At 33.8% G+C, this 12467-nt stretch overlaps 1 protein-coding gene across 1 annotated transcript in view; it reads left to right on the plus strand.

The window, feature by feature from the left end:
• The first annotated feature begins 976 nt into the window (after positions 1–976).
• Positions 977–12467, plus strand: part of LOC106477607 (post-GPI attachment to proteins factor 3-like) — a 48114-nt gene continuing 36623 nt past the window's right edge. The window contains exons 1-2 of the mRNA XM_013938153.2: positions 977–1044; positions 5975–6424. Coding sequence (XP_013793607.1) covers positions 6113–6424 — 312 coding nt within the window. The 5' untranslated portion in view covers positions 977–1044; positions 5975–6112. The remainder of the gene's footprint in view (positions 1045–5974; positions 6425–12467) is intronic.

The following is a 12467-nucleotide window of genomic DNA, read 5'->3' on the forward strand; positions in this document are numbered from 1 at the left end:
AATGTTTTCTTTACATGCTCAGGATACTTGCTAAAATAATGGCACAATGGGAACGTTACCGACAAAACGACCATGCTTGAACCCGGAAGATGAGTGGGAATCACGTGAGGAGTGGCGCAGAAAATGTTATAGTGTTGGGAAACAACTGAAACTGTTTTAAAGTGATTACAATGTTCTGAAATCGCAATAAAGTTGTTTGTGATAAAAATCGCGTTAACTGCAGATATTTTTTCTCCACATTCCTCTTAATCTGTCCATTGCGGATTCAAAATTAGAAACATATGAAAACTGCATTTCTGTCGTATCTTTTATCTCCCACAAGATGCCTTTCGTTCAATACTTGAACTCAGCAGTTGGGATTGACAATGAGAGACGAAAGATTAGCTGAAACACTATTTATATATCTTAAAAACTTTAAAATTTACGGTTTAAACGACAAAAGCTGGTGAAGTACTAGAAATTAATCTAAAACCCATGAAAAGGACTTTTTGCCATATCGATTACTATTGCTTTTCCAGCTTTTGGTGTTGAAATTGTTTGTGTGTTTCATTGAACTTTGCGAAAAGCTACTTGAGGGTTATCTGTGTTAACCGTCCCTAAAGTGAAGTGTGAGTTGCCGTAACATTATATCGCCTCCACAGCTGAACAGACGAGCATATTCAGGAATGTGATTCGAACATGCGACCTCTTGAATTCGAGTCAAGCACTCTAACCACCAGGCCATGCGAAGGTGGCGTTGAAACCATACATTTTAAAATGATGTGTTCTTTTATAATTTATTTTATTGTGAAGTAATGTCAATGCGACATTTTTATTAGAATAAGTAGATTTAACCAAGAAATTTCACAGAAAAAAATATGTGCAGGACAAAACAACTCTCTTCAAAAATGACTGATTTTATTAATCTTTTTCCTGTTCAATTATTTACAAATATCATATCTATGATTTTGAACAACCAAAGCCCTCTATTGATGACTTTCAGCATGCATAATGTTTGGTAACATGGTATTTGTATTATTATGTACTAAATTATTCTGAGTTGAGGTAAAAGTTAAAACTGTAGTTATGCATGTTGCTTTAAAATATAACATATATATATATATATATATATTTCAAAGTATAATAGTTTTCGTTGTATAAAATTTAAGGGATATCTTAGTATTACTTTTATTATTACTATTAGTCTAACGTTACTTTTGTTACTGTTAGTAACACTAACTTAGTAAAGATAAAATTTAAATTTGAATTAGCTTATTAATATATATAGACTTAACACTAGACACAAACTCAAAGCTTAATTTCTTATTCTTTTAGAAAACAACAACATTAGGCCTACTTTTACTTTTAGGTATTTTGATGTATTTAATTCTAACATTAGATCAGACGATTACTTTATTATTAATAATAATATTGTCAGAAGTCAGTTGGTACTCCTTTTGCATTGTATTTGTAATGTAACTTGTAAGATAAGAAAATTTTTGATGAGAATCTTTTATGCTATCTTTTTAATTGTTTTTTGATTTAAAGTTGAATGTTTTGACAGTACTACAGATTCCAACATCTTGTTTAGAATAGAAGGGTAATAAAATTAAAAGTCTTTCCTAGCCCTTGCCAAAAATTCAGGTGTAGTACCAGATTCCAAATTCATTATGCAAGCCACTTGTGAATTGGGCAACTGAATTAAATTGCAATACTGATAAAATGTGGAGAATTTGTTAAAAACATTTTTAAATATTCAAGATGTATGTATTCTTTATTGGAGAAAAAGAAGGTGGCTGCACATAAAAGAACAGGCTCACAAAGAATATAAGGGATAACATTAAAGAAAAGCTTTGTAACTTTAAAATGCTATGACGAGAGACTTGGAGGTTTATAGAAGATCAAGAAAGTTTGTAAACAGGACATTAAGAAATCAAAAACTGTATCTGAAAAATGTTTGGCTGAAAATGTAAAAAACTAACATTAAGGATTTCCCTAAATACATTAAGGCTAAGCAAAATGTTAAAATGGGAGTAGGACCTTTTAGGGATGAAGTGAGGCTAATTTCTGATGATTATGAGATGGCTGAATTATAAAATTCTACTTTTTCTTCAGTTTTTGGTAAAGCAGATTTAAGCAATATTCCTTATTCTGAACAGTTGTTAGATGGAAATAAAAAGGAACAAGATGATCAATTAATTCTGAGCTTGTTAATAAAAAATTGGGAAGTTCAAAGAATTTTGTTTCAGTGGATCTTTGGGCAGAGTTGATATAGTTGGCTTGAAAAATGTAATGAACTACAATTGCATATTGAAAGAATGATAAAGCTCCTGGACAAGAGGAGATTTCCCAAAAGGTTTTGAAGGAGGTTAAGGATTGGTAATACTTTTTGCAAGTTCTTGAATAGTGGGCAGGTTCCAGAGGAGCGGAAGCTGGTTAGGGTAACTCCTCCTTTCAAGGGAGATGATAAAAATTGCCCTCTAAATTATAGGCTTATTAGTCTTACATTAGTGGCATCTGCCAGTAATCCCTTAACATACATATTAATACTTTATTCTTGACTAGTATCCTGTCACCTCTTTTGTTCACTTGTTGAAACCTTTCCATATCCATTACACAATTATTTTGTTCATATGTGCAAGTACATATGCACTTGTGATTTTTAAATTGCAGCAGTTTTTCACCACTTGAGAAGGGTGATTAACACAGTTAATTGATGTAATTGATTACTTATGAGTATTGATTAGTCACATAAAATAACTGATTAATTAAAATTATAATTAAGTTGATTAATGTCATGAAAATAATCAACTGGTGTTTTTGATTACTCCAACTATCCAGTAATCAAAATATTGTCATTATGGTTTTTCATTGTAACTTTATATTCATTCAAGTTTGTTTAGCGTAGTCAACTAATCCAAATGTTATTAGTCTTACATTAGTGGTGGGAAAGTTTTTGAAAGTCAGCTAAAAGATGCTTTGCAAAGTCATTTGACAAAGTTTAAAATTTGTTGAATGGTCAACAATGTTTTACAATGGAAAACTTCTTCTTACTTATATTTTGACATTCTTTGAAGAGGTTACTATTTATTTAGATAAAGATAAGGGCGTAGATTTTGTGTATTTACAGTTTCAGAAAACATTTGACAGGAAGCCATGTAAAAGGCTTGTTAAAAAATATGTAGATGTAAAGGATAAGTTGGCTCATTGGATAAAAAAATGTCTATATGGAAGAAAGGAGAGGGTAATGAATGGAGTTTAATTAAATTTAATTTATGTCATTAGTGGAATGTCTTAGGGTTTAATGTTAGAACATTTGCTCTTTTTTATTTACTTCAATGACATAGGTGAAGGAATGTTCTATAAGTTGCTTAAATTTGCTGATGATATTAAAAGTCTTGGGTGTTGCTGGTTTTGAGGATATTGCTGCTGTTTTACAAAATGTCTTAGATTACTTGATGAGTCAGGGGAATAAATAGCAGATGGCTTTTAATTATAATAAATGCAAGGTAATACATGGAGGTTACCATAATATAAGTTGTATGTATAATTTTGATGGGAATAACCTTAACATTGTTATAGAAGAAAAAGACCTTGGTGTTATGGTTGATCATCTCATAAACCATTCATGCAGGGTGTTGTTTGATAGTGGTTGAGCAAATAGGAATTTCGGTTGGACTTGCAGAAATACTGATTACAAGTATAAAGTTGTTATATTATATAAGTTTGGTTAAGTTTCATTTGGAGTAGTTTAAGTGTCGAGTTTCTTGCCTTAAGAAAGATATTGAATTATTGGAAAGGGTTTAGATGATACGTTGGATAAAAAGGTTATTGTATGAGGGCAGGTTAATATCTCTGAAATGAAATTGGTTTCTCTTGCAAAAGTGTTAGAGGGGATCTAATTGAGGTGTTTAAGATTGTTAAGGAAATTGATAGTATTGATGAATCATCTTTTTTGTACTTGATAAGAATGGTAGGACTAGGAAACAAATAGAAATTTTTGCAGGGTAGGATTTGTTTTATTTTTCCAACAGCCTGGTTAACCTTTGGAATGGGTTGTCTTCAAATGTTATATATGCAGTAAAGTTAACTGAGTGTAAAGGAATACTTGATAAATATTTCAAGGATGAGGGCTGGCTTTAAATTTTTTTTTTAAACTTTAGGTCAATGAATGAGACTGCCGAGATGGATGAATAGATCTCTTGTTTTTATATTTTATACTATATTATGTCTAGCTGTTAGTCTTATTATCTAATGCAGTATTTGTGCTGAGTTATGGAATACATACATTTTTACAATTATTTGATTAAATGTTTCTAACTATTTAGAATTTCCAAGAGCAGTGTATAGGGTCATTATAGTTACATACACATGTACACTTTTAAACAAAAATCTAAATTATTTACAAAGTTTCTTAATTACTTATCAGTTGTTGTCATACTTTCTTATAAACTTATTTATATATAATTAAACATATATTTGCTGTTTCTTTCTTTTATCATCCAGTCTGCAAGTCAATAAGACTGAATTTGAGAGATTGTTTGGGTTACAGAAAGGTGTCGTTGTTTCTGCTGTTGAAGTTACAATAAAGGGGTTGATCTGTTAAAAAATATTTACTGTCAAAAGTGCTCGTATTTCAATAGTGTTTGGCCATTAAGATGTGGGCTAAGGGGTTGGCCAAACTGTTCCTTTTGCACAAAATAGTAGAATTGTTCATGTTTGTGCAGGTACTGCACTTATTCACCTTACAGTGGCAAGTAAGCTTTGTTGAGCTTTCCTCGGGTATCTCTATCAACAGATGTTATGAAAATCATGGAGAAAATAGGTTTATTAGCACTGAGAAACCAGATCTTGTTCTGTACAACGTGCAGCCACTACTATGTTTTGTGTACGGTTTTGGATTGGGTATGTGTTTTATTCCCCATAGCCTAGAAACTGATGTGAATTGGTCCACGTATTGGTGGATAAGCCATTTACACCATCAAAGCAGTGATCTTTTGCTAGTAATAAAACTAATAGAATTTTAGAGTGCTTTAAATGGAATACTGAATATAATTTTGATCTCCTTATCTAAGAAAAATATACCTTGTTAAGGTAAGGTTCCCAAGACTAAAGACAGTACTCTAAATGAGGCTTATCCAGTAAACTATACAATGAGGTTATATATTCAGTATTTCTATAAATACAACCTAAAATCATCTTTATTGTACCACTAACAGCAGCATACTGCTTGAATAGTTTAAGAGAATGATCAACCAAAACACCAATATCCTTTTCTTCCATAATACTATTAAGGTTATTTCCATCTGTATTATACATATAATCGAAGTATGATAACCCACATATATTACCTTGCATTTATTGAAATTAAAAGCTGTTTGCCAGCTCACCAAATAATCAAAATCCTTTTGTAAAACACAATCAATAACATCCAAGACCTTAACATTATCAGCAAATTTTAGGAACTTAGTCACTGTTTTTTCATTTTGGTATGCTCTTGCTCTAATTGGTATTGAAACTGATATCCTGGCAATATTGCTATGTAGTGAAACAAAATTAAAATAACTGAAGAAAATATAAGATGTAATTTGAAAATATTGAGTATTCTACATGTGGAAAATGAGAATTTTAAAGTCTGTACAAATAATGAATAGCAAATGAGGGGGTTAACTAAAAATTGAAATGGTGCCACATTAAACATATAGGAAATCCATAATTATTATTAATTGTTTTACTCGTTCAAGGAGTAATAATGTTATTGTTAAGAAATAATGTTTATTGAAATGGAAAAAATAACATTTTAGTGATTTCAGTATGCACAATGAATTAGTTTTTGTTTAATTGGTGTTCTAAAAGACTTCAATGAAAACTAAATAAGTATAGAATTTTATGACTTATGAAGATCAGTGTTAATTATTATTTGGACATGTAACAGATTTTTCACAAAAAAATGTTTAATTAGTAGCATGTTAAATGAAATTTAAAATATCCACAGAAAATTTCTATATCTACATGAATGGTAGAATAATACTGTGATGACTAATAAATAAGAATGAGCTTGAAAGTTGAAGAAACTGAAAATAATGAAGTGTAAGGAAAACCTTTGCAAGAAGCAAGAACATTGGACAAAAAGATGCAGCTTTACAACATGAAGTATCCTCACACTTGCTGTTTCTATAAGATTGCCTTTATTTTGTGCCTTCTTGCTTATTCAACTGTAGCTTCAGTAGGTGATAGATCTAAGACGTACCAACTCTGTCAACAGCATTGCTATACCTCAAACTGCTCAGACTCAAAGTCTCTGGCTCAGTTTAAAGCTAGTCAGCCCTGGTACATGAGTATACTTTACTGGCAATGCTGGGAAGAATGCCAGTACAATTGCATGTGGCAGACTGTGCATTTATATCGGAAATATGGACATCCTATCCCACAGTTTCATGGAAAGGTGAGTTTTTTTTCCCTATTATTTAGCCACACTTAGTCAAATGTATATGTATGACATTCTTTAGTGATTTTATTGTGGGTTAAAAATTATTTTTTTTTGTCAAAGCTACTAATGTTTTAATATTTTAAAATAAATTTGGTTAAATAATGCACTGTATTTAATACTTCCGATAGATAAGCCTTTATAATATATATATATATTTGAATAAATGTACATGTATACTATAAGATATACTAAATAAAGGCAATGTAGCATTAAAGAAAATGAATATTTTAATAAATACTTTAATATTACTTTCATGTATGAAATAATAGTAATACATGCTCATCATACACCATACAGCCACCATCCTGTTTTTATTGTACAGATGACACCATATTGAAACATGATCTCTGCATTAAATGCTCTTCATGAATGTACTGTAAAATTATTAAATCAAGAAAGTAGGCTCTTGTACACAAGTTTTGATATTTTAAGACATGTACAACTGAATTGCTGAGATAAAGGTGTGGATTTAGTTATCTGGATTTTCAGAATACCTTTGATAAAGTACCACAAAAACTTGGAAAGAAAATTATCTCTGTGGGCATGGGAGATCAGTTAGCTCAATACATTAAGTGCTTGTTAGAGGAGAGGAAGCAGAGTTGTAATAAATGGTGTCAATTAGATTGGAGTTGGTAGTGATAACAAATTGTTCAACAATTTGGTCAATTTTGATGGTAATGTTAATATTTTGGGTGTAGTTGGCTGTGAGGATGATACTGTTGTTTTATAAATGGATTTGGATCATTTGGCATATAAATGGCAGATGGCATTTAACTATGTTATGTGCAAAGTAATGCATGTGGGCTACCCTAATTTAAGCTATAATTAACACCTTGATGGAAATCAACTTAGTAGTGTTTTGGAAGAAAAGAATCTTGCTTGATGTTTTTGGTCATTTAGTTTCTTAATCCTAGTTAGCGTACTGTTGCAAGTGGGAAAGTAAATAAGATTTTAGGGTTGTATCTACAAGGATTTTGAATATAAATCAAAGAAGTTTATCGTTTCTTTTTACAGATCTCTGGTTAGGCCTCATTTATAGTATTGTGTTCAGTCTTGAGTTCCTTTCTGTAATCGCAGATAAAAATCTTCTGACTTTTGGCAGAAATCTGACCTTGTTTGGCGGTCCATGCCCTCGGGTCATTTCTGAGTTGGTGAAGGTAGGCATATCAGTTTCTGTCGCACAGGAAATTTTCTTTTGCTTTGAACTAAATTCCTTGCAGCTTTTGTAAAAACAATTGTTAGTTTCTCAAGCATGGATGCTCCATTGTTGTTAGCTTGTCTTAGTTGTGAAAATGCATAGGTTAGGAACTCTTAAATTATAAGTTAAAATAACCAGTACATTCTCCAATCATGCTGCGCTTGTTTTGAATTTTTACTTCTTTGAGTATCAAGATCTTGGATATAAGGCTGATGATATCCATGCATGGGAAATTTCTGTTGCTGACCATAGACCTAAACTTTACAGAAAATATATAAAGGACAATATTGTGTGTAATGGAACATTTGTAGATAAATATAAAAGAAATATCCAGCAAAACATCTGTTTGTTCTTAGTGGCTGTTACTGGAGCAATTAAATGTGATCTAAAAATAAGTGAGCATGTTTTTGTTATATTTTCTCTGACTGAACAACACTTTGATTGAAACACTTTAGCATCACTCAGCATTGTGTGAGTGCTACACAGATCCACATTATACATAGATTTATATCCATTACTCTGTTTTTGAAGTTATTGTAACTGCTGCAATATTAATTCATAACACTGAAATTAAATTCAGTTACTTTACCACAATTTGTCAGCTGAACTGTTTTTAACCAATGACTGTGCACATGAAATTTGCTACCAAGTTGTAGCAGAAGCACAGTCACTAGATAGTGTATAGGCAAAGTTGAAGCAGAGCCATGGTTACAAGACAGTGTATTTTGAATGAAACTTTGAATTACTGGCTTTAAACCATTTGTCATATCTCTGTATACATCTCCTGCATAGCCCATGATATTTGTAAAATAATGGTTACAGAGGAATGGATCAATTTTTATTTTTACATAATGTTTTGTGTTTTTCTTGTTATTCACTTAAACATTTTTAATACATCTTTAAGAAGCAGCAAACTCAAAACATGTGTCAAACAAGTTCTAATAATGTAGCAAATTGTTCTTTTCATGTATGTTGGGAATGTTTTTTACATCTGTATGAATTGAAATTGTGATTCATATACTTTTGTACTTGAATTTAAGTCACAGAAATAGCACAGTTTTTTCACCAGGCAGTGGACTGATGCAGCCTCATTAATGAATTGATGTTTTAGTGTTGCATTCTCATAATTTTGTATAAAAAGAACAGAAAATAATATACCTAAGTAATATAATTTGATCTTCTGTAGTTGAAGAAACTTCCATTATCTCACTTTGTGATGGAAATCCTACTGGATGTACTGGCCTTGTAATTTTCAGATCTCTCAGATACTGATCATTTGCTTACCTGCTGCAAAATGGTTATTGAGTTGTTGGAAAGGAAGGGCTGATTATCATATGAGGACAGGTTAAAGACCTTGAAATAATTTTCTCATGAGAAAAGAAAGGCTAAATTATCTAACTGAAGTTTTCAAAATTATAAAGGGAGTAGGTGAAATTGATGCATCATATTTTTTGTGTTTAATATTAAGAGTGGTAGACTAGGGGACATAGGTTCAAGGTTCCACAAAATAGAAATCATCTGTAAATTAGGCTATTTAAACATAAAACAGTGTTCAGTTTTGGGGATAGATTGCCTTTAGATTGACAGACACAACAGGATTGGGAGAGTTCAAGGGAGAGCTTGGTGAGTACATGGTTTGTTAAGGCTTGATATAGGCTAATTGATTTGGATAAAATTAATGAGACAGCCAAGGAACCCTTTATTATCCCTCAGGTATTATATTATTACTGAAACGTTTGAATTTAAGAACACAGACAATCCACAAAATTTGTTTTTTCAGCTTGCTATTCCAATTGTAGACTCATGTATTATTTCTGGACTACAAGTTACATTTGTGTAAACAAGGCATTTGTCAGTAATCCCTTAAACATACATATGAATACTTTATTCTTGACTAGTATCCTGTCACCTCTTTTGTTATTATTCTAATTCTCTACTTCTCAGTCGTAACCCTAACTAATTTTGTTTACCTTGACCAATTAATTATATTCCCATAACCTCGAGCCTTGCCCTTCCCGTCTATCTGATTCTTATATCCTCAATTTTAAGTCATTCTGAATCTTCTTTGTTGATTCCACATTGAGGATTGCCGTTGCTTGTGTTGGGGGGCAGGCTATTTGGCATCGGTTTTGCCTTCCAGTGCCCAGTTTTCCTGGCTTCACCTGATTCTTTTTACTATACATTTTTACTTCTCTTTACACCTCAAGTCTGAGGCACTCCAACATGACCCAGAGAATGTTGTGGGCATTCTCATTTACTTCTCCACTGTGGTGGGCCCATTCCACTTCTACCATTTCCCTGCTCACTAGGTTTTTTCTTCCATTCTATGATATCTTCACTTGGCCCCCTTTCTTTGCCCTGAAGTTTTGGAGGTATTCCAGATTTGAGTGAAGCACATGCTTGAGGCTTACTCGTTATCAATCGTTGCTTTCTTCCATTGTTTCCACACTGTCCCAACTATACCTTCCACCAGTGTACCTTGACTTAGTCCTCAGTTTCCCTTCTTTTGATTTTAACTTCACAACTTCCTCTTCTACCTTGCATCAAGTTTGCCGAGCTTGCCAGTGACAATTATGTTGAGACTGGTCCTGTGGGTGCCCAGCTGTCACAGTTTCATCTCCTGTAGTGATGCTTTTCTGTCCATACAGGGGTTACTGTACTTTTTACTCAGACATCTCTCCCACTCTCAGCGCTCATCAGGTTTCCTTTCTTCCTTTTGATCCCATCTATGTACAATTTCTCTAGTATGCAGTGTTCATCAACACTTCCAATATCTTAATCACCTTGGAGTGTTTTTCAACTTGTTTCTCAGCTGTGTGCAGTTTTCTTTCATCTGCCTGTAAGCCATGAAACTACAATCTTATCCTACTCATTCTGTATGAGAGGTTTAGTGTGTGGAGACCATAGATTCACTGGAACTGCTTTTCCCTTTGGGTCACACACACACTTGCACCTCCTCTGTTGGTCCTGAAGTGACTGCAGGAAACTTTGACCTCAATAGTTCATCTGTCTCCATCTCTACTTGGGGATTGTATTGGTAGCTGGACCAATTAAATATCACCATTGGTATTTCATTATCTCTACCCAAATACTACCTGTGCCTTTTCAATAATAATTTCCCTTTGGTTGAGAAGCATTGACAGTTTCCCATCTGGCACATGGATCCAAGATGAGTCCTCTCTCTCATATCAATGTACCTAAACTTCCAGTGGTCCATTGGGCTTCCATTTCTTATCCCTCCTAGTGGATCATTTTTTTCTGATTCATTCCAACAATTCCTTTGGTTTTTTTTAAAATCAACTGTTTAGAGGGGAACCCAATTCAGGACATCTTGCTTTCAAACCTTGGATCTTCCTTATTGGGTCACTTCTCAATGGTTCATCGCCTGCCATTTCCCAGGTGCAATGGGCCTGATTGTGGATTGCCTTTCTTGGCTGGACTGTGTTCTCCCCAAGGAATGGTCTCTTCACTCCCAGATTTTCCATTCTGGGCACTCTCTCTCTTGGGTCTCCGCTTTTTAATACCTTGCCGCCCTTCTTATTTCGAAGCTTCCTCTATTCTGATCACCTTCGGCCCTGGCTGTTGATGCTTTCAGTCGGGATTGGTCTTGTCCTTTTCATCATGCTTACCTACCTCTCCATCCTTTACCTTGAGTCCTGGCCTTGATTTGAAACACTCCTTGTGGAGATCTCTTGTTGTTACTCCTATGACTGGCTCAACCTTCTAGGCCACCTGACAACCCAACTGCCTCTACCCTTGCCAACTGTCTTCTTTCTCTTGCTTCAACCTCACATATCACAGAATCTTTTTCCCTCCATCTTCATGTTAGGGATTCATCTGGACCATAACCCGTTGAACCAGACTTTCCAATTTGGTAGCCTTTTTCCTTTCCTATTCCTGTTGTCCTTCTACCTTATCCATCTACTCGTGTAAGTGTCATGTCTTTTGACAGTGGTGCATCTGTCACCACTTTCCTCCTGATTGTCCTACCATTTACCATCTATCTTCCTTTACCTGGCTGATCAACAGTGGATCAGCTGTCTCCACCATTGCTGGTTATTAGGCAGCCTTGTCTACAACATTCATCTTTTTTGATACCACAAGGTGTTTTCATCCTCAGTTCTCTTCACCTTGTTCCGGTCCTTCATTATCCATAGACCCACTTACCCTATTTCCATGCACCATTGGGTTTTTATTGTCATCATGCATACTCTTACCCATGTTTTTTTAGTCATTGACAATCTGTAACTTATATATATCACCTTTTTATTAAGACCTATTTTTTCATACTTCTCTTCTGTAGCTGCAATCATTCAGATACCTATGCTATTGACTCTTTCCCCTAATCCTTTCCATTGTTCTTATATTCTTCTTACCCTGACTGGTCTTTCTTCCCTAAAAATTCGGCCATTCATGAAGGATACTGTTCTTTTCTCTTATCTCCCTTCCTTCTATTTCACTCTTCTATGATAATTCAGACTCGGACAGACTTATGCCCTGTTCATTCCATTTGTTTATACTTAGCTTGTACCTCTTACTTTCGTGGTTTTCATTAATTTCTATATTTGGTATACTTCTCATTGGGGGTTGATGCTAGCAGGCTGTTTCACATTTTATTCCATTTGATTTTATCACCTCACTCGTTCCCTTGCCACTTGTTTGTGATGGTTGCTGGACGAGATCCCTCACACTGCTATGTGGACCACCTCTCACACTTTTTGTACTCTCCTATCTTTACCACCTGGCTGTCTCATCTCCTGAAGGTTACTGCCTACCTACCATTCACCATCCTACAGTCTA

The sequence above is a fragment of the Limulus polyphemus genome, unplaced genomic scaffold (assembly GCF_000517525.1).
Source record: "Limulus polyphemus unplaced genomic scaffold, Limulus_polyphemus-2.1.2 Scaffold167, whole genome shotgun sequence".
Taxonomy (NCBI): Eukaryota; Metazoa; Arthropoda; class Merostomata; order Xiphosura; family Limulidae; genus Limulus; species Limulus polyphemus.